This window comes from Schistocerca nitens, chromosome 1, assembly GCF_023898315.1.
Source record: "Schistocerca nitens isolate TAMUIC-IGC-003100 chromosome 1, iqSchNite1.1, whole genome shotgun sequence".
NCBI classification, from domain to species: Eukaryota; Metazoa; Arthropoda; class Insecta; order Orthoptera; family Acrididae; genus Schistocerca; species Schistocerca nitens.
The window spans coordinates 692,797,115-692,824,492 of NC_064614.1; the positions used below are offsets into that span (position 1 = coordinate 692,797,115).

Genomic DNA, 27,378 nt, shown 5'->3' on the forward strand with positions numbered 1-27,378 from the left:
GACTGTGGCTGGTCTATTTGTGTACCAAGATATATAAAAATAAGGAAAGTTATGATACTGTGCAATAATTACATAAAACAAAAGTTTGATAAGGAAATGTACAGCCACTGCTCAATTCTCTTACACTTAATTTTAAAAACTCTGAAAATGAAATGGTACTCACTTTTTTGGCAAGTGAAATAATCATAGTTAGCAACAGATGCATAAAAATCTTGGTAGAGAAAACTTTCAGGTTCATCTTTTAAGAGCAACATTCTAAAATACCGTAGATGCTGAAAGCAGCAGCAAAAGACCCAGTGCAGGTGACATAACATTATAAGATCTTAACAGGAGAGTGCTCCAAATTAAAGAGTAGCTGTAGTGCAGAAATAAGAACTGAGATCTAAAAGAAACAACAAAGATAAAATTTAAGCAGGAAGTGAAAATCAAGCTGGAAAATTTGAATCAGTAGTTAGAAAAAAGAAAATTCAAAGAAACTGAAAATTAGAAGTATCATAAACAGTTGGAATTTGCAAATTCAGGAAAGCAGTTCCACAGTAAAATAAGTTACTGAACCATGGACATGAATATTACTTCCCATAATCATAGACTCTATAGAGCAGTTTATACCTACAGTGAATTAGAAGCAATTGTTAACATCCCAGGTGCATTCTGTTAATATGACATATTTATAATGTAGTTCCCTGTCATGTGGATTCATAGCTAAGTGTGTGCGTCAGCATAAAAATTTAAAGGTCCAGAGTTCAATCCCCAACTGATTCTGACATTTATTTATCTTTGTCATATTTTGCTCCTTTCACCTGAAATAATGATTGGTATGTGTGAAAAACGTCATGTTGCACCACAGATCGGAGTCAATGTCAAACTGTAGGTTCTCATATAACTGATTGGGTCAGTTTAAAGGTTGAAGGATGGCAAGGAGACACCACCTCCAATAGAAAAGTGCTTAGTAAAGCACTGCAACATTCAAACCAATCTTCAGACTAAGGACAGCTTTTACTGTAGTCCCTTTCTCAGATGCTCTCTTTTTCTCACATTAATGCTGTCTTATAATACTTATGTATAATGTTCCATCTTCTCCCCAATCCAGTTTCATTCTAACAACTCTTCTAAAATCAGCACAGTATTTGTATTTCTTGCTACTGCCTGCATATCTTTTGCTTTCTATATTTTGTTCTGTCTCAGTTTTTTAGTTCATCAATTACATTTTATTACACTTTTGGTGATAACTGCCAGGCAATAGTTTCATTTTCTTGTCCATCAACTCTGTCACCTCAGACAAGTACAAAACTCAGGTGTTGTATGAACACACTGCTTTTGCCCCCCCCCCCCCCCCCCCCCTTTTGTTGTATTGAATTACGTATCAAAAGATTCAAATTTCTGGATAATATGGCTGGTACATATACAGGCTGATATAAATAATTACTGTAGCTCCAACATGTCACTTCCTTACTGCAAGGTAATTAGTATGTCAGACGTACAGTGCACACAAAAAAGAATAGATGGAAAAATTTTATTTATAAATGACTGACCTCTACGTTTATCAGTCTATGGGTATATGAAAACGGAAAAGATAACAACTAGTGCACATAATTATAATGAGTTGTATCACACAAATTGTTAAGGCAAGGTAGGTAGGCTTGTTGTAAAATATTGCAACTTAAAAAAGTACTGAAGATTTTGTTAAAACTTGGGCAATGTTTTTCTTGACTTATATAACAATACAACATTAGAATTAAATGGTGATATCATCTAACAGAGCTTCCATCCATTACTGATGGGGAAAAAAAGGGGGAGAGGTCTTGTCACAAACTCAGCAAATTCAAACTGTACTGTAACCAACACACACTATTTATGATCATAAGAGGCAGTTTTGATTTCATATGTACCACTGATAGTTCTGTCTTAGTTAGCTTTGGAACTATTTCTTTCTCCTTGAACTCATTTCAAAAATGCTTTTTCAAGTTTTGATAATTACTGAATTTGTGTGCAGATTTCTGCAACCACACAGATGAAGTTCTGATATTACTTTTACAACGTACAGTGTGCATAATAATCAGTTTTCCAACCTGATATGTAGTTAGAACTTTTCCATATCCTCCTGCCACAGGAAATATTTAGTGTATGCTAATAATTGTAACAGCTAATAACTTGATAATTTTGAAGAGATTGAAACTTAGATATTTGCACCAACACAAATGTAACTAAAAGTTTTCCAATAAAACTGCAGAGTTGTCATACTAGGTCTTTTTTCCTACCACACTCTAAATACTTCATAACTCGAGCATCGAGCAGCTGCGACAGCTAAGGTTCTGATGGCAACAGTGTTAGTGATGGCATCATGCAGAAATAAAGAGGAAGGAGTAACAGGTAACATCAAATATGAAGTAAGTAATATGAAATTTATAATGTTATCTTTGTCCTGACTAGCATAGCAAGTTCAACAGAAAATTAAGTTTTTCTACGCATCAGAAAGATTATTCAAGGAATACAAATTAAATATGCTAATTTGGGCTGAATAGTTGAACACAGATTCACTTAATATTGATATAAAATTTGTTCTATTGGCGATAAAATTACAATCATTCACATCATCACAATACTTTAATTTATACAATGTCTAAAAATAAATATGGAATTTAAAAACTTGTAATACTACATGTTTTACAAGATTCAAAGGGAACATTTTATCAATGGACTAAGTAATAGAGGAATTCTTATTTGTATTGTGTTTTCTTTTATAAGTTACATTTAAACATCAAAACCCTATTACATATTTCCAGGCTTACTCACCATGCTTCCATAATCTCCAAATTTTACATACACATCCTCAGTAAGACACAGTTCTTTGTGAATTGATATTCAGAATCTTGCCATAAAATTACAATAGTAATGTGAAGCTCATATATTTCAAAGTAAACTTTTAGAAATGTGTGATTATTTACACAGCTCTTGTAGTTACACAAATAGCCTGTTTAATGGTGACATCCCCTCCACATACTCTGCTTTCAAACTATTATCACGTTACTGCAAATACTTCTTTGCACAGCTATTTAGATTTTATTTTTTACATATATGTACATATGCACATTGATGCACACACTACAATTATTCAATTGTACAAAAGACAACCGATACACTTCCTGTAACATACACAAATACATTAGCATTAAGTGTCCATGTTTTACATTTATAAAACCATTTGCTCTACAACAGCAGTAAAAAAATGTTATGTCCATTCAACGCAACAGCACAGTTGAATAGTTTTTGCACTGTTAGCTGCCAAACCTTCAGGTACCGGAATGATCCATTTCTTTCTTGAATGGGACAAAATGGAATATCCACACAAACTGGTTAGGTCAAGTAGAGTAAATGTAGCCTTGCTGTTGTAGGACGAATAACCTTTTCTCAACAGCATCTTTGTCTGTAAGAGATGATAGACTTATTAACAGTTATTTGAGGAAAGGAAGTACCTCACTACAGCCTTATGTTTGTTTCTACAGAGCAATGTTAAAGGTTGTTAAGGTTAAAAAAAAAAAACATAGGAAAGAGAATTGCTCCAACATTACAATACAGTATTAAATAATTAGCAGTAGCTGTTTTCCACATAATGGGGAAAAAGAAATAGCAGTCCCACAATCATCTACTGAAAAGTGAAATGTTGCTGTTATGAAAAGACAAAGAACTTGATATTCTTGGCATGGTTGGTTGGTTGGTTTGGGGGAGGGGATCGAACAGCGAGACATTGGTCCCATCGGATTAGGGATGGAAGTTGGCTGTACCCTTTCAAAGGAACCATCCCAGCACATGCCTGAAGTGATTTAGGGAAGCCATGGAAAACCTAAATTAGAGTGGCTGGAAGTGGATATGACCCGTCGTCCTCCCGAAACGCGAATCCAGTACACTAGCCACTGCACCACCTTGTTCGGTTTGTTGGCACATTATGAGTACTGTGAAGAAATGTGATATGTGTTTCATTCTTGTTCATAGAATTATAGAAGATGCATACTGGAAATATTAATAAAAATACAATGAGCATTTGACAAAAATACTCATAACTATTACACCAATACACATTTCTCTCTTTTGATGGTGTTCAGTAAAGCCCCCACCTTGCGTTCCAGGTTACAAGTCCATTATAAAGAACACCAGCAATTAATACCACAAAGTTATTACAGCCTAGTGGGGGCATAGTGCCTAGAGAAAACAGTGGCCATGTGTATTTTTTTTGTGTACAAGTTGTGCGTGTATATTTATTTATTCATCCAGGGATCATCTCACATTGATATCTGATTTGTCATCATAATACGGTGAACATAAACAGCTAACACTGTACATACACACAGAATATATAATTATGTGTATATCCAATTACATTATATTTTCAAAAATTGGTTATTTTCAAGAATATATAAGTATGTTTTCATGAGGCTAGCACACATGGTGTGTGTGTGTGTGTGTGTGTGTGTGTGTGTGTGTGTGTGTGTGTAAGGGGGGGGGGCACATATAGCAATAAATGCTAATCCATATCCTTACAATATTCTTTCACATTTAAGAATAATGTGTCTGTTCTGTATTATCATTAAGTTGTGTATATTAGCTTGTAATATATGTAGAATATCTGTTTTTATGTGTTACAGAACAATAACATCACATTAACAAGTGTTGCTCTAGATTATGGACTCAATCTGAAACCTATTTTGTAAAAAAAAAAAAAAACACACACACACACACACACACACACACACACAATGGTATCTACAAAACAAACCCAAAATGCACTGAAATGAATTCAATCTGTCAGTATAATGGAAATTTCCTTTTCTATCATTATTGGCACAGCTTCAATAATACATTTTCTTTGCAAGGTTCTCCTTTTTATTTGACAGCTCTCTCAATTTCTTCTCCTATTTTCTTATAATGTCTTGAGATTTCAGTTCTAAAAGGCTGAGTTCCTTGCTGTCTTTAGTGTTTACGTTCTTCTTCTTCTTCTTCTTCTTCTTCTTCTTCATATCCCATCCCATCACTCTTTTTTGTATGCAGATTTTTCTGCTAGTATTATGTAATCTGCACTATTGACTACAAATTCTAAATTTATATAATTCTTAATTTGTTTAGGCCACTGTTAGACATGACATGCTTTTGTAAATATTTATAAGTCTTTTTTCCAATTCTACATTATGGTAAATACATATTTTACTACATAATTACTGGTTTGTCATATAGGTAAACATGCCAACAACAGAAAAGAAGAAAACAGAATTCACTATGCCTCAAATCATAAAGAGTGCTTATTAATATAATTATTATTGTTATTAAACTGGAACTGACACGATGTGATGCCACAATATGCTACAAATATACTTAAAAAAACCTCATCATGAAGGAATTATTTGAATGGGCTGGAAATACTGGTACATTCTGTGAGTCCATCTTTATGCATATGGTTGTGGGACCTCAGCTGCTCAGTATAAAATGTTGAATCAAAACACCTTTCACCTGAATGAGATTTTCACTCTGCAGCGGAGTGTGCGCTGATATGAAACTTTGAAAGTTTGGAAGGTAGGAGACGAGATACTGGCAGAAGTAAAGCTGTGAGTACCGGGCGTGAGTCGTGCTTCGGTAGCTCAGATGGTAGAGCACTTGCCCACGAAAGGCAAAGGTCCCGAGTTCGAGTCTCGGTCAGGCACACAGTTTTAATCTGCCAGGAAGTTTCATACCTTTCACCTGTCTAAATTTCGAATTGTTATTTTATTTTAGTAACCAGTTGCGGCATTTCATCATGCTATCTTCAGGCCTAGATGACATTTAAGAAGAATCCCACCTCTGGTCCAGTCAAAAACATGGGCCAGCATTCAGTGACTGGTACCTGCAGATTTTTGACACAGCGATCCCTTCAATCATCACTTGCCGACTGTTAGACAAACATTCCAAAACATTTTTTATTTGAAATCGAGAGATGTTACGTACATGCACAGATAAACAAATGACTACAGTTTCAGAAAAAATGGATGATTTATTCAAGAGAAAGAGCTTCATAAATTGAATAAGTCAACAATGCAATGGTCCACGTCTGGCCTTTGTGCAAGCAATTGTTTGATTTGGCATTGATAGAGTAGTTGGACGTCTTGCTGAGGGATATCATGCCAAATTCTGTCCAATTGACTTGTTAGATTGTCAAAATTCCAAACTGGTTGGAGAACCCCACCAATAATGCTCCAAATGTTCTCAATTGGGGAGAGATTCGGCAACTTTTCTGGGCAAGGAACAGCTTGGCAAGCACGAAGAAAAGCATTAGAAACTCTTCTCATGTGTGGGTGGGTATTATCTTGCTGAAATGTAAGCCCACGATGGCTTGCCATGAATGGCAACAAAACGGGTGTCGACAAATTGCTGTGCTGTAAGGGTGCTGTGGATGGCAAGCAAAGAGGTCCTGGCAGCCCAGATATCAGGCCATGTGCTGGCGACAATCAAGTTGGTATACCACAGCTGTCTGGAGCGTCTCCAGACAGTTCTTTGGCCTGTAATCACATTGACTGGAGTAGAACTGTCTTCATTGATTAGTCCACTTCACGAGCCCCGATTACCAACTAAGCCATGTCTGGAGACTCTCTGGCCAGCAGTTGGATACAATCTGACAGTCGCCCTCCATCCACCCTGACAAACAGGATCGACGGTCTGCTGTGTCATTTCTTTTCTAGTAGGACCCCTTTAGTTGTCATCTGCAGCATCCTTACAGCAAAGCAGTATGTTGACGATGTTCTACACGCCATTTTGTTGTCCTTTACGATAAGTCATCCTGTGTTCACATTTCAGGAGACAATGCCTGCTCCCACATGGCAAGAGTTTCTAGTGCTTGTCTTTGTGCTTCCCAAACCTAACTTGGCCAGCAAGGTCGCCAAATCTCCCCCAGATGAGAACGTTTGGAACATTATTGGTAGGGTCCTTCAACCAGTTCAGGATCTTGATGATCTAACATGCCAATTGGACAGAATTTGGCACAATATCCCTCAGAAGGACATCCAACAACACTGTCAATCAGTGCCAAACCCAATAACTGCATGCGTAAGGGCTGGAGGGGACCGACACATTAGTGATTTGCTTAATTTGTGACACTCTTTCTCTTGAATAAATCATGCTGTTTCCTTGAAATTGTAATAATTGGTTTGTCTGTATATGTGCATCGCATCTAGTAATTTCTATCCCATTCAGATAATATCTTTGTAGTGCAATTTTTTTCTCTTTTCCTACAGTGTATAAAAAAGTTGAGGCACAGAATATCACTCGCTCTTATGTATTCATAAATGGTTAAGCTACACGTTTAAGTAGATGTTCTGTAGAAAACATACTTCGTCTTATGAACAGACATGAATTTCCTTTTATCTTGGAACAATAAAAAATATACTTTCCACAACATCAAAGGCTCTAGAAATTTAAATTACTTCCTTGGTAACAAGACAATGGGTTACATAAAAAATATTCTTGAAGATGTCGATGGTTTAACCCCCCCCCCCCCCCTAAATGGCAACATAGTTATTCCATCAGTTGTTACATCAAATACAAATGAATTATCAGTCAGAAAAATTACTATAAATACAAGAAAAATAAAAACTACTTACACTTTGTTAATAAAGCTCTATCTTGTTGGTGGCTCACTTGTTGTGAAAGGCTATGCAGTAAGATCTGAGCCGTCTGGTAACGCTGAAAGCATTCTTCAGGCTGACCGAAAAGCTCATCAAGCGCCGCTGACTGGCACTGAATCATGAAAACATCCATATTCTATCAACAAAACGGCTGTATGTGTGTGAAGGAACAAATTACAGATAGGGAGTTATGCCATCACAATATTAAAATTATGTCATTAGTACATTTGATTTAAGCATAAAATATAATAATACAAGTCACAAATGAAGCCTAAAAATTACTGGAAAAAAATGATGCTCAAATAATAACAAAGACGACACTACTGTAATTTCCATAAAAGTTGTAACAGCTGTCACTGGAGAGATACTTGCAAGTTGTTGTTGTTGTGGTCTTCAGTCCAGAGACTGGTTTGATGCAGCTCTTCATGCTACTCTATCCAGTGCAACTTGCAAGTTAGCTCACCCTAATAGTTCATGATAATTGAGTGTGGTCTTCATAAGGAAATGAAAGTAAAAATGTATTGTTTAAAAAAGTTTAGATTCTGTTTTTTTTTATTTTTTGTATGTATTACTTTGTTTTGCAGAATTTTCACAGTGAGAAGGTACAGACGTGTAATACAGCAACATGTCTTGCAAGTTTGATAAGCTCGCATTTGCCACCAAGTTTCCAGCACTCTGGCCAACTCCCCCCCCCCCCCCCCCCCCCCCCCCCCGCAGATCTGTAAGCTTTGCAACAATGATCGAGATCCTCAAGAAGGTTTTTCTGAGTGAAAAGCAATTTTTTTATATTATAAGAAGTTAATTGTAGTAGCTGCAATGTAATCTTTATTTACTTGCGTATGGATATTTCTGCACAGCAAGCTTGCCTGTTTCGGTTTACAATGCCATTTTCAAAAGCATCAATGGGTGCTGTGAATAGTGCATCTTATATACTCCTTACTTCTGATCAAAAACATTATTTTTACTTACATCTTGGTGGAGTTGACAATCATATGGCATCCAGGGGCCAACTGTTAGCTGTCTGTTATGAAACAATACAGAGTGTCTCAAAAAGAATTATCCGATTAAAAAAAAATTATAACTATACAACTATTATGTTATTTAAGATATGTATGTGAACAACGTACAGTTGGAAAGATCAAACTCTCAAGTTTTACATGGTTCCCACTAGGTAGCAGCAGTGTGCAACCACTTCAGTTCTAGTAAAAATTGTGTCGGGACAACAGTAAGAATTTTGTGTTCTACATTTTGCGCAGTGTGGGTCAGTAATAACTGTTCAACATGACTTTTGTACTAGGCATGGTGTGAATCCTCCTACAGCACAGAGCATTAGATGAAAGCATGAACAATTCCAAGAAACAGGTTGCATGTGTAAACGCAAATCACCAGGTTGTCCCCATGTGTCTGACACAGACGTCAAATGCATTTGCCAAAGTTACACAAGGAGTCCGCAGAAATCTGGAAAGATGAAACATCAATGTGAGAATATGGGGTACAGAACAATCACATGAAGTTGTACAACATGAGACGGACTCTCCAAAATTTAATGTGTTTTGTGCAGTTTCATGGGAAAAGGAGTATGGTCCACTTCTCTTTGCTGAGAACACTGTTACAGGAAGCATATACAGTATCTCGATATGCTTGAGAACTTTATTTTCCTACAGTTGGAGACTGATTCAAACGACTTCATTTAGCAACAGGATGGGGGCCGTGACATTGGCATCTGGAAGTGCGGGAATTTTTAAATCAAAGGATTATTGAAAAATGGATTGGTCACACTGAACCAAATGATTCAGCCTTACATTATTGGCCTCCAAGAACACTGGACCTCACTGTATGTAATTATTCTGTGGGGGGTTTATAAAAGTTTCTGTTTATGTGCCTCCATTACCAACAACAATGAACGAACTGAGACTTCGCATAACAGCAGCTGTGGAAGCTGTAACTCAAGGCAGGCTCACTGCAGTGCGGGAACAATCTGAATACTGCATTGACATATACCAAGCATCTCAAGGGGGCATACTGAACACCTATGAAAAGGTATGAAACAAATCTTTTTAAATTTCACATTCATCAAAAAACAAAATTCATTGTATATGTTGATTAGTTTCAGAAATAAAGATGTGCCAAATCAGATGATTCTTTTTGATACACCTTGTATTATAACAATCATGTAGTTTTTATGGCTCTAAGCACTATGGGAATTAGCATCTGAGGTCATCAGTCCCCTAGACTTAGAACTACTTAAACCTAACTAACATAAGAACATCACACACATCCATGCCCTAGGCAGGATTCGAACCTGTGACTGTAGCAGCAGCGCAGTTCCGGACTGAAGCACCTAGAACCACTCAGCCACAGTGGCCGGCTGTAGTTTTTATAACACAAATTTCTTCATGATTATTGTTGGACAGCTATTTGACAGGTGGGTTCTTTAGATGCTGTATGTTTACAGATTTTTTCTGTCTTTGTGAGTCGGGGATGATGTGTTTGTTGCATAAATATTATCAGGTTAAAAATTTTTGTATGTGTGTTATCTATGATTTCATATGTTTATTCTTTCTCATGCTTGAAAATCTGAATAAAATTTTCTAAGCCAGGCTTCTGTTTTAGGTCAGCCTGTGAAATTTTCCATGTGTGTGTGTGTGTGTGTGTGTGTGTGTGTGTGTGTAACTCTAACTCTTCCAAAATATTCACAGTACGACTAAGATAATCTGTAAGCAATAACAATAAAATTAAAAAATTAAAACAAAACATAAAAAATAAAATAAACAGTAATAATAAATAATCTGTGAATAATAATAGCAAATTTGTAAACATATGGCACTTAAAGAACCCAACTGTCAAAGAGCTGTCAAACAATTATCACGAAAAATATTTTATTATAAAAACTACATGATTATAACAATATTATTTCATAAAAGACAGCTCACAGTTGGCCCCCGCCACATGATTGTCAACTCCATCTAAGTAAATATGTAATTTATAAAAATAACATTACTGATCATAATTATGACACAAATAAGATCCACTATTTACAACACCAACAGGTGCACTTGAAAATTGCACTGGAAGCCAAAACAGGCAAGCTTTTTGCGCAGAAATCTCCAAATACAAGCAAATAAAGATTACATTGCAGCTGCTGGAAATACCTTCTTATAAAATGTAATATTTCAACTTAGTTCATGCTGCAGGCCTTACTGACAAAAAACTGTTTTATGATATTAGTGTTTAGGACTTTGGCCTGATAAGATTTGTTCAAGCTACCAACAGTGGTATGTAATTCTCTTCTCTCAAGTGGCTTGATTTTTTTACATTCACATACACCTAAACCTTCCAAGTAGGAGAGCTTCTGTGAAGTTTGGAAAGTAAGAGACGAGGTACTGGCGGAAGTAAAGCTGTGAAGACGGGGTGTGAGTCATGCTTGGGTAGCTCAGTTGGTAGAGCATTTGCCCACGAAAGGCAAAGGTCCTGAGTTTGAGTCTCGGTCCGACACACAGTTTTAATCTGCCAGGAAGTTTCATATCAGCACACACTCCGCTGCAGAGTGAAAATCTAATTCTGGCTTCCAAGTATAGATTAGCTTTTCAAGTTGCTGTTCTGTTCTTAAAACCATCATTCTTTCTGACCTTGTTGCCCTTTCCTTCAGCAATTATAGTGTACTGTTTTCATTTACATGTTCTTAGGTTAAATCTCGTTTCTGTTTTCCAGAATCATCTTTCTCCGTTTTCAATTTGTTGCATTGTTATACTTAACTCTTCTAAATCCAGTTATTTTTAGTTTAATTTTTTCAAAAACAGTTGAATAGTTGTTTCACTAGTTTTGTTTCTGGGAATTTTGATATACGACAGAAAAAGACAATCCTCCTTTTTTGTGCTATATCTATTACTGACTCACTTTGCCAATTACCACTTTGTTACACAGAAACCTCTGCTGTCTGTCTATCAGGTGTTTTTGTTAATGATTGTTTTGACGATTCTTCTGTCTTGATTCTGTAGTTTTTTGATTTGGGGATCAATTTGTTTTGATTGTGTACATTGCCTCAGATTTAACAACAGAGTAGTAGTATTTGAATACGGTTTTCACTAATAAATTGCTCTTTTTATAGGCTGGCCAAATGTATCATTGTGCTTGTTTCAGTTTAGCTGTCCTGCTTCCTACTGTATATTTCTCACTGAATTAGGCTATGATTTCACAAAGATATTTGAACTTATTTGTGGAAGAGATCTGGTACACTGTAAAATTCAAACTGATTATATAATGGTAAGATAGAGATTTCGAAAACAGATTTTAAACTGCAAGACATTGCTGAAGGCAGACATGGACAATGACTATAATTTACTGGTCAGGAGCCACAGATTAAAACTAAATAAATTGCAAAAAGGTACAAAATGAAGGAGATGGGACCTGGAGAAATTGTAGGAAACAATGGTTGTTGAGAATTTCAGAGGGAACATTTGATAACGTTGGATGAAACAGTGGGAAATAATACAACAGACGACAAATTGGTAGCTTTGAAAGATGAAATAGAAAAGGCAACAGAGGATCACTTAGATACAAAGAAAAGTTCTAGTTGAAACCCCTGGATAACACAGGAGATATTGAATTCAACCGGCTTTTGTAGGCCAGTTTGAGGTTACTTCCCTATTTGAAAGACTATAAGTGTCCTGCATCAAACTGTTCATCTCTACTTCCCCTACACCACTATGGTACATTATACACAAATATTGTTTGCATATGTATAGTAGGTACATAATAAAGGAAATAACTAAGACAATAATATGGAAGGGGAAGATGAAGCAGATGAAGATGAGATGGGGGATGTGATACTGCAAGAAAAATTTGCAGAGCACTGAAAAATCTAAGTGAAAAGAAGGCCCCTAGAGTAAAAGACATTCTCTCAGAATTATTGGGATCCTTAGGATAAAATTATTCCACCAAGTGTGCAAGATTTATGTGGCAAGCAAAATACCTTCAGACCTCAGGAAGAATGTAATAATTCCATTTACAAAGAATGTAGGTACTAACAGGTGGGAATATTACTGAACCAAGAGTTTAATAAGTCATTGTTGCAAAATACTGGCACAAATTATCTACAGAAGAACAGGAAAACTGATAGAAGCCAACCTTGTTGAAGGTCAGTTTGGTCTCTGGAGAAATGTCAGAACACTTAGCACAACACTGATTCTATGACTTATCCTAGAAGATGGGTTGAAGGAAGGTAAACTTACAAGTATACGAGGTGCGACAATAAAGTAATGAGACTGGTTTTCTTTGCAAGATGTGGCAACCCTGCAGGCTTGCGTAGGCACAATATCTTTGACCTTGGTCTATAAGCTACTTCTAATCCAAGCGGCACATCGATGTAACTGCTCAGTCGTGAGTTTGCTGTAATAAGTTAACACGTGTTTGTGTCTCTTGTCACGGACTTGGAACCGCATAATATTGCGCAACGGTTTGTCATTTCTTTATGCATTAAATTGGGTGAAAATGCGACGACAACTTACAGTAAGCTTCAAAAGGCTTTTGGAGAAGAGGTTATGTCAAGAGCTCAAGTTCTTCGTTGGCATAAAATGTTTAGTGAAGGTAGAACGAATGTTGAAGACCGCAGTGGACGACCATCTACCTCACGGACGGATGTCACTTTGCCAGGGTGCGTGAACTCGTACGATCTGATCGAAGATTATCTGTGAAAATGACTGCAGAAGAACTGAACATCAATCAAAAAACAGTTCGTCTAATTGTAACTGAAGATCTTGGTATGAGAAAGAGAAACACGGAAAAACGTGACAGCCGATCCGTTAGAGCAAACAGAAATCAATCCAGAATTGTTGAGCCATGTAATCACTGGTGATGAAAGTTGGTTTTTCAGAACGATCCAGAGACAAAACGCCGAAGTTCGCATTGGTGCTCAAAGGGATCACCCAGACCAAAAAAAGCTTGCATGTCAAAGTCAAAAGTGAAATGCATGCTTGTGTGCTTCTTTGATTCCAAAGGAATTGTTCATAAAGAGTGGGTGCCTCCTGGACAAACAGTTAACCAATATTACTACAAAGAAAATTTAGAAAGACTTCCTAAAAAGAGTTCTTCGTGTCTGTGCCAACATTGCTGATAATTGGATTCTGCATCACGATAATGTGCCATCCCATACTGCTCTGTCAGTACAGCAATTTTTAACCTCAAAACAAATTTCAGTACTACCACAGCCACCTTATTCACCAGATATCGCTCCCTGCGACTTTTTTTATTTCCAAGAGTCAAAACGGCGATCAGGGACACCATTTTCAAACAACACAAGATGTTCAAAAAGCTGTGACGAGTGTCTTGGAGGATATTACAGAAGATCAGTTCCAGAAATGTTACCATCAGTGGCAGAAGCACTGGAAAAAGCGTGTGCAATCAGAAGGGAACTACTTTGAAGGACACAACACTAAACTTGACTAAAATGGCAGACAACATTTCTTTGCACATCAGTCTCATTACTTTATTGTCGTATCTCGTAGATTTACAGAGCACCTTTGACAATGTTGACTGGACAACATTCTTTGACATTTTGAGGGCAACAGAGGTAAAATAAAGGAAGTGAAAGATTATTTACCAATTGTACAGGACTTGACTGAAATTACAAGAGTGGAAGGACACAAAAGGAAATCCACAGCTGAGAAGGGAGTCTCAAGGGGATTGTAGCCTAGCCTTAATGTTATTCAATCAGTAAGCTGTGAAGGAAACATAGGAGATATTTGGAAAGAGAAATAAAGTTCAAGTAGAAGAAATAAGAACTTGGAGATGCACAACTGATATTGTAATTTTGTGAAGAATGGCAGAGGAATTGAAACAGCAGTTGAACGGAACAGATAATGTCTTGAAAATGAGCTATGAGATGAACATCAAGTAAAACAAGGGTAATGATATGTAGTCGAATTAAAACAGCTGATGGTGAGACATTTATATTAGGCAATGAGACAATAATAGTAGTAGATTAGTTTTGCTGTTTGGATGGCAAAACAGCTGATATGGCAAAGCAAAGAGTATACAAAATGGAGAATGGAATAGCACAAAAAGCATTTTATGCAAAAGAGGAAAAGAACTGAAGCTTTTGCAATGTGATGCTATAGAAGACTGCAAAATGAAGGAATTGTCAGTGATGGAAATGTTTGTTGGGGTGTGGTGTAAAAATTGTAGAAGGAAACCAAGGCTTGAATATAGTAAGCAGGTTCAAACACAAGTAGATTGTGAAAGTTATGCAGAGATGAAGAGGCTTGCACAGGACACAGTAGCACAGAGCTGCATCAAACCAGTCTTTGGACTGAAGACTACCAACACCAAGCAGCAGCAACAACAACAACAACCATTTTTTTGTTATTGTTAAGTTGAAGAGCTGATGTTCTAACACTGAAGGTTGGTATCATTTTCATTTTTCAAATAAACTTCAGAAACCAAGCTGATGTTCTAACACTAAAGATTGGCATCATTTTCATTTTTCAAATGAACTTCGGAAACCAAGTTTTCCTCCTATTTTTCAAATACTTCAATTTCAAGTTTACATTCTTCCACATTATTTGCAAGTAGTGCACGATCATCAGGGAATGTTAGGCAATTAAGTTTGGTATTTTTGTCAATCTTGATGTCTGGTTTGCATTTCTTATACCACTCATGCATTACTTTCTCCACTGTGCAGTTAAACAGTAATGGTAAAAGTCGACTGAATGGGTCAGACACTTACTACTAAGTTAAATTTTGGATCCAATATCCAAAATGGTGATTCGGATGATGTTTATGAGTCTTTGGGGTAGACCAAATTCTTTACTCTGTTTTTGAAGTAAACAAAAGTAATGACTAGAATTTTGTAAAACTCTTTGATGTTTCATGATCCACTTAAGAATGAAAATTTGATTGTGACAGCTTCTTCTTAGTCGAAATACTCCTTGACATTCTCCAAGTTCTCAGTCAAGCTATTCCTGAATTCTCATGTATATAATACTAGATAAAAATCAAATAATGGAAACTCCAGTTAGGAATATCAACAATGTAGGAAAAGATAATGTGCTCTCTCTCTCTCTCTCTCTCTCTCTCTCACACACACACACACACACACACACACACACACACAATCCCATGTCATGCACACATGACCGCCAACTCCAGCATCTCAGGCGCAGCTGCAGTGGGGAGATCCTCTTGATGCAGAAAGAACTCATGGGTGAGTCTTGTGCGGGCAATGCGTAGTCAGCATAACAATGGCATCTTTCAGAGAGGCCTGGAGAGATGTGTGCCACACTTTATGGACCCTTTGGAATTCCGGCCTGAGATGCTGGAGTTTATGGTTGTTTGTATTTATGTATGTGTGTGTGTTAACTGATGAAGGTTGTGGCTGAAAGCTGTGAGTGGGTGTCTTTTAATCGTGCCTGTCTGCAACCTGATGTGTCATCTTTATGGTAAATAGCAATCTATCTTTTCCTACATTATTAATTCTAAATAAAATCTAATATGACATCAAGTAGAGATATCCCATGATAATTATTTGGGTCCAATATCTCACCATTTTTGTGGGTGGATTATTGCAGTGTATTTTTGAAGTGTTTGTTAATTTGCATTCTTTCATAGTTCTGCAACCAATTGATTCTCTTTTGCTGCTATGTAGATCTTGAGTGAAATAATTGCTTTTATCACTTAATCATAATCTGCTGGTATAAACTTCTCTAGCAAAATTTTAATATTTTTGAACAAAAATTCTTTTTTTCTGTGGTATTGATGATAATGATTATGTGTTTAAGGTGTTAAACTACTGGGTCATCAATCCTTCCTGATCATGAGAGAAAGAGGTAAAAAAAAGGGGGGGGACTTGGCTGCTCAAACTGTATAAGTAAGTCAAAGAGTTAAAACGGCATGATAGTAGTTGTAAGACAATAGATAACAGAAAACAGAGAGAACCCTGGCAGCATCTTGCACATGGGGTCTAATAACTAGGTGAGAGTGGGAAAAAGTAATCTGTGGTTGCTTGGTGGGTACCCGCCACAGGGGGAAGCTCTTGCCCCCACAAGTTAGAGTAAAATCCACTCTCCCTCAAGAAATGCAACACTGTGGTAGTGGCTGTCACATCATTTGCACCGCACATCGGCCAGCAGGTCGCACTCAACAAGAACACACACTATCGTCAGTAGACTACTGCAGCTGCCATGAAGGGGATCCTCCAGACGCAGGAGGAACTTGGTGAGTCTTGTGTGACCGATACATAGTCAGCACAACATAATGGCATCTTTCCTAAAAGCCTGAAAAGATGTATGCCACATCTTAGTGGTGAACTGGGATTTGACGCACCACAAAGCCTGAGAGATGGCAACCAACTCTGCAGTGTATATGCTGCAGGCACTAGGCACAGAGTTCTTTTCGTGTCCCCATGCATGTGCAAAAGCATAGCCAACCCTGTCATTGAATTTCAATCCACCCATGTAGATGTGTACCGAATTAAGAGTAATCGTGGAGGACTGAAGGAAACAAGTGACAAAGAAGGGTAGGATCAGCATCCTTCTTGGGGTCATAAAAGAGGTCCATTTATATCAAAGGACAGGGTACAGCCCATGGAGGGATGTCGAGAGGGAGCTCTAGGAATACAGACTCTGGGATGTGGGAGGTCCTTCAGCAGAATATCGAGTCGGATCCCAGCTGGTTTTTTCATTTGGGCAATGCGCAAACAATGTGGACTACTGGTTGTGGAACAGAGTTGAGTGACTCATATGGAAGGCTCCTGTTGCCAACCACATGCCAGTTTGGTGAACAGGGTCCAGCAGGTTCAGTATGAATGGTGCTGCCAACCCATAGGCAACATACCTATAGTCCAAGCACAATAAAATCAGAGTTTTGTAAAATATCAGAACTGTGCGGCCCACACCCCACGAGGAGTGACTAAGAAAATGAAGAGCATTCAGCTTCTTCATGCAAGTTGCCTTGAGCCAGCAGATATGTGGCTGCTAAGTTAGCTTGTGGTCAAATGAAATACCTAAGATTTGGAAAGTTTTGACAACTTCAAGTAACTGGTCACCAAGACAAATTTCTGGGTGCGGGTGCACAGCCCGGAATCGACAAAAATGCACAACTCGTAATTTTGCACGAGAAAACTAATAGCTGTGATTCAGGGCCCAGTCATGCACTCTCCAGACAGCCCCCTGAAGTTGGCACTCAGAGGTGCGCAGTGATGCAGAGGCACAGTAGAGGCAAAGATCATTCACATACAGTGATGGAGAGACTGAGAGACCCCTTGCATTTACAATACCATTGATGGCGACAGCAAACAGCGTTACACTCAGAACCAATTCCGACGGACTCTAGTTTCCTGCACATATTGGTTGCTGAGAGTCAAATACGAGGAAGAGGGCAGGAAGCTGTGGCATTAACTCTGACAGCTTGTGATAATAGAAAGGTCCTTCTGGTGGGCACATTGTCATCCAAATACACTGGTAGACACTAGTGGCCACAGCCTCTAGTGCAGTGGAAAATGGCACCTGCTCACTGAAAGTATCAGAGCACATGGGGGTACAGACCCCATCAGACGTTCTATTGACATTAACCCCGTTGGTGCAGTAGGCTTGTTAGTTTTCTTAGCATGGAGGTGTGTTGCTGCAAACCATGTTTCCTGAAGTGCTATGCCAATTACTGAATAAGTAGCCGTTAAATGACAGAGTTCGGTCAAATGGTGATAGTAGCCATTATGGTTCCATTAAAAGAGCATTGGAGTCTGGTCTGAGAAAGTGGCAAATGGAAAAGATGGTTGTGATTATTTTGCTACCAGGTCTTGGTCCACGTGATTGGATACATCATCCACGTGCATAGGATCGACCGCTGCAGGGCTGGGAAGCAGAACATCTGAAGCCTTAGAAAGTACCTTACCTTTCTGATTATCCTTCTGAGACTTCGATTTCTGTGAAGATTTCCCCATTTTACTTTCTGGGAGAGAAGAAGACCATACTTTTCTTTTACCTGCAGTCTGTGGCTGATGGACCTTGTCTTGAGAGAGAGCCACCTTTAAAGGTGTCTCATCCCTGACAACAGAGGATGACTAGGCATCTCTGGTGTACCAATGGTGTGGGAATCACCAGTGCTATAGGTGTAGGTGATGAGAGAGCTGACATTCCCTCCCCTAACTATGGGGCAGTTCATGGAATATGGCCAGGACCAGCAGAAGTCGTGCATGACCTTGTCATTGTATGAGGTGTGGACTGTGACGCAACAGTCACATAATTGGAGGCCTTATTAGTTAGATGAAGTTTTTCAGACTTTTTCCTTGCATTTTGGTAAGACAGACGGTCAAGCATTTTATACTCTTGAATTTTCTTCTCCCTCTTTAACACTGAGCATTGTGGTGAATAAGAAGAGTGCGGTTCCGGATAGTTAATGCATTGACGGGATTGCTCAAAAGGGCTGCTCTCATGGGACACCCGTCCACATGCCCTACATATAGCCTCATTAGAACAGCAGGACGACATGTGTCCAAATGTTTGACAACTAAAACAGTTCATTGGGGGAGGGACATAAGGATGGCATCACACCTATAAACCCTGACCTTAACTTTCTCAGGCAAAATGTTGCTGTTGAAGGCCAGAATAAAAGTTCAGTGTCCACTCTATCATCCTTGGGTCGCTGTTGGAAGCAGCAAACAAAATGGACCCCATGCTGTGGCAGCTTAGTCTGAAGCTCTTCATCAGTTTGTAGCATGAGGTCCTGATGGAATATACCACCTTGAAGTCCACTGAGCTTATTATGAGGAGAAATCGTGACTAGTATATATCCTAACTTGACGCACACCTGGGGTGCCTGTGATTGATGGGCATGTGATGTTTTGATCCGCAAAGATCCATTTCTCGCCTCCGCACGCACCCCCCCCCCCCCCCCCCACCGATCTTCAATATTTTCATTGATAAACAATGGCTTCGTGAAGAAAAAGAGCTGTTGTCAGTGCAGGAACAAGCCAAGAACTCAGTAAACTGTCCACCACTTCCATTTCACCTTGCCTGGTTCTCATCTTGAGGCATGATCAATAACAGAAATGCATTAAAATCACTGTTCCTGACTGATGAGACAGCTGTGCTGGCATGGCCACCATTAAGTTTGATTCGTTTCATTGCAGTCATCCACCTGATGCAACTCACTCTGAATGGAGGCTCTCCCCATAAGCACCACCCCACCAAGGCAAAGGTCACCTGGCACAGTAGCCGTTGTCCGGAGTCCCGGAACTCCAAAGCGGGCAGGCACCTAATCCTTGGCTGACAGGGAGGTCACAGCTCAGGCATTGGCAGTGCGATCCCTGCACTGTCAGGTGGCTACCATCGAGAGGGTACATGACAACCCCAACATGATGTAATGGCTACTGCGCTGTATTTTGGCTGCAGAGGTAGAGCCACTTGACTGGTAGGTGCAAAATATAACACCACACTGTGGAGAGGTAATGCACCACAGTAAGGCATCCTTCTGCAAACAGCCTGCACTTTGGTAAAATTTGGAAAGTGGAGGTCAAATCCAAAAAGGGGACCACAGGTCTGTTCCAGCCCCTGACACTGCAGGGGGATCTGTGGTATTCTGCAGTTGCTCACTGCTGAGTAATTCCTTGAATTGTTTGGCCAGAATGTTGGCACTGTCTCAATTATTAAGTACTGTTTTCCTGTTTCTATTTTTCATCCTATGTATGATTGAGTATACACTGATTGATACTGTCTAAATGTCTTGTAATGTCCCTTGTTTTAAATTGACTGAATATGTTGTCTATGGTTACCACTCTTTCATTTTGCTAATGTCTTTGGGCATTTTTCTTCTAGCATAGGTTAGTTATTCTCAAAATGTGAAACTTTCTGGCAGATTAAAACTGTGTGACAGACAGACTCAAACTTGGGAGCTATGCCTTTTACAGGCAAGTGCTCTTATGACTGAGCTACCCAAGTACGACTCGCGACCCGCCCTCGCAGCTTGAATTCTGCCAATATCTCATCTCCTACCTTCCAAACTTCACATAAACTCTTCTGCAGAGAAATGACTTAGCCGTAGCCTAGGGGACGTTTTCAGAATGAGACGCAAATAAGAGCACTGATATGAAACTTCCTGGCAGATTAAAACCGTGTGCCGCACCGAGACTCGAACTCGGGACTGGCACATAGTTTTAATCTGCCAGGAAGTTTCATATCAGCGCACACTCCGCTGCATCGAGTCATAACGATCCGAGTTGATGTCTACCAAACAGAGGACTTTGTCTCTATAAATTTCCTTACACCTTCAATTTTATGTTTGGGCATTTCCAGATCATTAAGTTTGCAAGATTGCCTCCTACGTTTTGAGGTTTCCAAAATAAGTCTATGATTCTCTCTGTGCAAACTAAGTTGACACTTGCTGCAGTGGCTGATGGGAATAACTATTCATGTGAAATGCCATTACAGTTGCTCCCAACAGGCATCGCGCTGAGAGTCCACTTACTTGGCGCAGGCAGTAAACACACAGTTCAATTAATCTTTGACTACTCTTGTTAGTTAATTTATGAGCTGGCTGTGCCTCAACACTGCATGATACACTGAAGAGACAAACAAACTGGTGCACCTGCCTAATATCATGTAGCACTGTAATCAGCCAAATGGGGCACCCCAGATTTTTAGGTTTGTGAATTTTGGAGAGCATGTAGAAGGTGGGTGTGTGGGCTGTTGTTGGGGTGAGTAGGTAGATGGATTCAGGGGAGAGTTTGTGGGAAGCGCCTAAGGATTTCAGCAGGGATTGGAGGTTGGTGGTGGGGTATGACAATTGGCAGAGGCCCTCATGGTGCATCACAACAGTGGTAGAACCTTTGTATGCGAGGACCTGTTTTTAGGTTGTGTACGGCAAACATTTCTTCTGCTGAAAAGTAGTTGTTCTTGGGGAGGGAGTTGGGGAAGGATGGTGAGGGCAGGTTGGAAGTTAGGAATTCCTGGAAGATGACGACAGGATGGTTAGACAGCACCGTGGGAGTGTCACATTTGGATGGTGGTACATATTGGGACAGGCAGCATTTAGGACTGGATTGGCTTTGGTTGGAGGGGTTAGTGGAAAAGAAGTATTTCCACTGTAGGGAGCAGGAGAAGGAGAGTGGGAGAAGGAGAGTAGGTCTTTCAAAGTCCAGTATGGTTAAACACAGGGGTAGGGCTGAATGTGAGGCCTTTGGATAGGACTGAAACTTCTGTGGGGCTGAGGATTTTGGTGAAGAGGTTAATAACAGTGTTCTGGGAGTGTTTCAGTTCTGGTAAAAAAAAATGCTGAATGTGACTACGGTCGCAAAATGAAAAAAAGAATGTGATCTTGTTGGAACAAAAGCTTCAAACTTTGCAGAGAATTGATGCTCATGAGCCACCCATGAAAGTTGCTGCAGATTTGAATGTCAGTAGGAGTACGATTGCTGATTGGAAGACAAATCGATCGGAAACTGAAAAATTTTGTTCCATCCAAGCTTCAGACAGCACAGTGAAATCTCGAAAAACAATGAGAAAAGGTGCACATCCTTAGTTAGAAGAGGCCTTACTTTTGTGGCGCGAGCAAATAAGAGCAAAAGGTGTGCCAGTTTCAGTCCTCTACTTCGTCAAAAAGTGATGACTTTTTATGAGCTGATTGAAGGAAAGGAGCAAGAATTCCTTCGAAGTGATGGCTGGCTGGATCAGTTCAAGAAGCGGCATGGCATTCGTGAAATTGCCATCAGCGGCGAATCATTATCTGGGGATGAAGCCGCTATCGCTGAGTTTAAGAAGAAACTGCACACAAGGATCGACAAAGGAGGTTATACTGGCGATCAACTTTACAACTGTGATGAAACTGGGTTGAATCACAAAATGTTGCCAATGAAAACATTACCTCTAAGCAAGAAAAACCGTCATCCGGATATAAAAAAAGTAAAGAAAGAGTTACTGTCCTCGCATGCAGTAATGCCACTGGCAATCTTAAACTGCGCCCTACTTTAATTGGCAAATCCAAAAAACCAAGGGCATTTAGATGACAACCAGCTGATAAACCTTTAGCATTGTTGTACACAAATCAGTCTAAGGCATGGATGAATGGTAGTATCTTCAAATAGTGGTTCCAGGCAGAGTTTGTTCCAGCTGGAGCAAAATGCATGGAGGAAAATGGACTTCTTTGAAAAGCACTACTTCTTGTGGACAACGCTCCTTCTCACCCAGATGATCAACAATATGGAGACATCAAAAGTTGTGTTTCTCCCACCAAATGTCACGTCTCTATGTCGCCTGATGGACCAAGGTGTTCTCGAGGTGACAGAAAAACATTACAGACGCAAGCTGCTGGAATACTTAATTGGTGCGATTGATGCTGAAGATTTTTGTGCAACCCCTTAAAAATTGATGTTTAAAGTGTCATTCATTGGGTTGCTGAAGCTTGGTATTCCTCCAATTTCTCTCGTTAGGTCTTGGGGAAAACTCTTAGATCGTAAGACAGCTTATCAGTGGTGGGAAGAAGGAGGCAACACCGAAACTCAAGCTGACATGCCAGAAACAGATGAAAATGACGTACTTTGAATGAATTTACTGGAGAAGCTACTGTCATCAAGGCACTGGGGGCCAGTTTTTCAGTTATCATGTTTTACTCCTCTGCTGCCAAAGATTTGAGCAAGGATTTCACTGCTTGTTTGAGATCTGTTTTCCACCAAAAAATTCATTTACTTTCAGGAATAAGTGAAAATGACATGATGCCAAGTCAGGGCTATAAGGAGAAAGCCAAATATTTCCCGCTTAGGTTGCTGAAGTTATAGCTGTGTTCATGCTGATGCATGATGCTGCACCATGACTCAAAAACAACTTTGCCGACAACATTCCATGGCTCGTGTTTTGGATGGCATGCCAAAGTTGTTGAAGAGTTCCACAATCAGCCTATAAACTGATTGACTGAACAGTCCACAGGTGCACTGCCAGTCCATAGTGTCCAATGGACACAGTATTTCAGCAATCAGACATGCTGCCATCATCAGTTACATTGATGAACTGAGCTCCTGAGAGCAAGCGGCCGAATTATATCCCGTCCCATCACAAGCCGTAACGTCCATGGTCCATGCCAAAGGATGCATGCCTGCAATCATGAAGAAACTTGCATCGGCACCTGTGGTCATGTCAGTGTAGTTGCTCTGTCCGCCCTTGTTGCCAGATTGTTGTGTTTGCTAAGCATCTTCTTAATTAGACCCAGAGCTGGTTTCGAAGCCATGCTGATGTTATAGCTGCAGCCTCATCTGATAAGATTATCGCTGGTGTGAATTTCAGTCAATTTGGAAGTCTGCACTAAAATACTGATATGTTCAGTCGAGTGTGCCACTGGTGTTCTCGACATTGATCTTTGATGGTGCACACTGCTTCTCCAATGTATGTCTTGTCACATTGGCACTGAATATGTATACCCTGGCTTCCCGCAAACCGAGGTCATCTTCCCCCCCCCCCCCCCCCCCCATAAATGCCTGTGTTTTGTTGGGTGGGCAAAAGACAGTTCTTATGCAGTGCTTCTCCAGTATGCAACTGACATTTCCCTACAGTGGCCCAGAGTATATTATAAGGGCTGTGGCTACCTCTTCCCCTGTGATTTCTTCCATCTTAACAGGTTGTACCATAACGGTGGGTGGAGTGTGTGCTTAATCTGCATTTTGAACATCAATTTTTTTGGAACACACTTGTGAGATTCTCTGTGTCTGAGAATGTGTGCGCACCTCGTATACTAGTGTCTTTTGTACCCTATTGTGGTGGCAGCTAACTGCATGCAGATACAAGTCAGTATGCATTTTCCTCTGATGAATACCATGACCTAGGGTGCCATCACTCTGCTCTTGACTATGAAGTCCAGTAAAAGGTAGTCCCCTGCTTAATTTTCTATTGGGATGCACAGGGTTCAGATGTACAGTCGTGGACAAAACGAGCGAGACCCCTCGCCTTTTCGTTATGCTGATCCGCACACCTTTAAAGTCTGCTACACAGTATAACAGGCAAGGCAACGAAGTGTTACCAACATACTATGCACAGGCGTGAAATTGACAAACTATCCAAACTTTGTCGGACTGTTTTCAATCATGTGTAAGACTATACGAGGGTTGGAACTTAAATAGTGGTAACTATTTATTCACAACCGATACAAAAGAGTTACGTGTTTGCACCTGTAACTGTCCTTCAAAGTAGTCACCAGCATTGTGTAGAACCCCATTGCCATCGATGTGGAAGGCGTAGTATACCGTTAGTAGAGCCTGGTCTGTTGATGGTGCGAATGGAGCCGTCTACTGCCTGTCGAATCTCTGCAACAGTTCTGAAGCGAAAGCCACGAAGTGGTTTCTTCATCTTCGCAATCAAATCAAAGTCACAAGGACTTTGGATGGTACAGTATTTCCCAGATCCATCGACCAAACAGAGCAGCCACAGCTTGTGCTGTATGCGCCCGCACATTGTCATGCAAAATGATGGGTGGGTTGTGCAGAAAGTGTCGCCGTTTCTTTCTCAAAGCCGGTCTCAGGTGGTGCTCCAAAAACGAACAGTAATACTGTGCATTGACGGTCTGGCGTGGAGGGACGTTGTGTGTTAGCATAACACCTTCACAGTCGTACACGAGAACCACCATAACGTCAGACCGCTCCATTCGCACCATCAGCAGAACAGGCTCTGCTAACGGTATATTGCGCCTTCCACATCGATGGCAACGGGTTATACACAACGCTGGTGACTACTTTGAAGGACGGACAGTAACAGGTGCAAACATGTAACTGTTTTGTATCGGTTGTGAATAAATAGTTGCCACTATTTAAGTTCCAATCTTCGTATTAATGCTGATTGGTGTGTTAAATACAACACATAAATATAAGATCTAAATGAAATACCCCAGATCGTTACGAATTAGCAAAATATGCGCATTCGGCCACGAAACGATTTGTGCCAACGTTCAGACCAGTCATAGTGGATTGCCTCTATTATCACCCCAGACATGAATAAGTCGGCAATTTCACAATGAAAATGGCAAAATGATCTTCAGTTTCTGTCGCATAGAGCTGTCTGGACTCTAAAACATGAATTTTCTACCTTTATGTCACCGCTTATGTGACAATCATTCAGGATGTTTATCGAAATAACAAAATACTGTTATTAGCGAGTAAATTTAGTAGGATAATTCTGCACCACTCCAGGAAATAAACGGCTACATAGCTGTAAAACGTATTCTACAATGTTTCGAATTCTCCATTAGACTCGCCACAGCCAGAAGACGTTCATTAGCCGAAGTGTTTCTTAAGCTAGCTAGCAATGGTAATGCTCGCACTTCTAAAATGCGGTGGCATTAATAATACTATGATCTGAATTACCACATGTGTAAGAAGATGGATTTTATTTGCATTCCTGTAAACATGATTTAGATCGAAAGTGTAGCTACGAGTAATATGCTGTTGTATCGACTGCAACTAGAACATTCCGAATAAAGAGTAGGGAGAATTATTTATGCGGCCCTCATCTTCAGTAAATGTAATAGCTATTTTCGTTGTTAGGATTTCGTCACCTAAATCGGTAAAAATTGAACCCTACTAGTCTTACTTTCTTCACCGTGTATCTGGTGCCCTGTGGATGTCAATATGAAACTCTTGTAGAATTTCATACTTGTTACTGCCTTCCTTTTTCCACTTCTGTCAATAACTGAATTGACTTATGTGTGGCACTGAATGATGTTTAACTGAATTTCGTTATGAATCTTCACGCATTGCCAAATTTGCACACTTTCATGGTAGGTCAGCAAAGGCAATCCACTATGACTGGTCTGAACATTGACACAAATCGTTTTGCGGCCGAATGCACATATTTTGCTAATTCGTAACGATCTGGGGTACTTTCTCTTACTAGAACATTTGCATTATCTCGATAAGCTGAAATTCATGTTTATTAGTACAGTTCATACTAATTAGCGTTTCTTCTTTCATTTATATCTTATATATACGTGTTGTGTTTAACACACTAATCAGCATTAATATAGTCTTAAACATGAGTGAAAACAGTCTAAGTTCGGATTGTTTGTCAATTTCACGCCTGTGTATAGTATGTTGGTAGAACTTCGTCGCCTTGCTTGTTATGCTGTGTAGCAGACTTTAAAGCTGTGCGGATCAGCATAACGAAAAGGCAAGGGGTCTCGCTCGTTTTGTCCATGACTGTACAAGGAAGTCAAGCAGTTTGTGCCTTCCATGGGGCCAGATGAAGAAAGTGTCTTTCACGTAATGGAAGAAGCAGGTGGGTTTCCGTTTGTATGACATTGGGGTCTCTTCCTCGAAGTGCTCCATATATAAATTCGCAACCATTGTTGTGATTGGGCAGCTCGTTGCGGTTCCATCACTTAGCTCATAGTATTCTCTAGTATATGTAAGCTTTGTGGAGATTAGAAAATGCATGAAAAGGTTGGTGGTCTTATCGTCAAGTTTCTGATCAATGAGTTCTAGTATTCACATAGAGGAACTGTGGTGAAAAATGAAATGATGTCAAAGCTCATGGTGATATCTGAGTCCTTCAGCCTGAAGTTGTTTAGGCATTTAACAAAATATGCATTATTAAGGCAATGATGTAGGCATTTACCTATATAATGACTCATTATCTCTGTCAGGTATTTTGACAGCAAACATGTAGGAGTTCAGATTTTGCTGACGGTGTTCCATAATGGCACGCCATTTTTGTTTGATCTAGGGAAGTCCATACGTCTTGGAGGTACAGGTCCTTGTGATGCAAATTCTTGG

At 39.6% G+C, this 27,378-nt stretch overlaps 1 protein-coding gene across 1 annotated transcript in view; it reads right to left on the reverse strand.

The window, feature by feature from the left end:
* Window positions 1–2,571: 2,571 nt before the first annotated feature.
* LOC126259433 (serine/threonine-protein kinase unc-51) overlaps window positions 2,572–27,378 on the reverse strand; it is a 176,981-nt gene continuing 152,174 nt past the window's right edge. The window contains exons 20-21 of the mRNA XM_049956246.1: window positions 7,620–7,755; window positions 2,572–3,424 (exon numbers count right to left, since the gene is read on the reverse strand). Coding sequence (XP_049812203.1) covers window positions 3,360–3,424; window positions 7,620–7,755 — 201 coding nt within the window. The 3' untranslated portion in view covers window positions 2,572–3,359. The remainder of the gene's footprint in view (window positions 3,425–7,619; window positions 7,756–27,378) is intronic.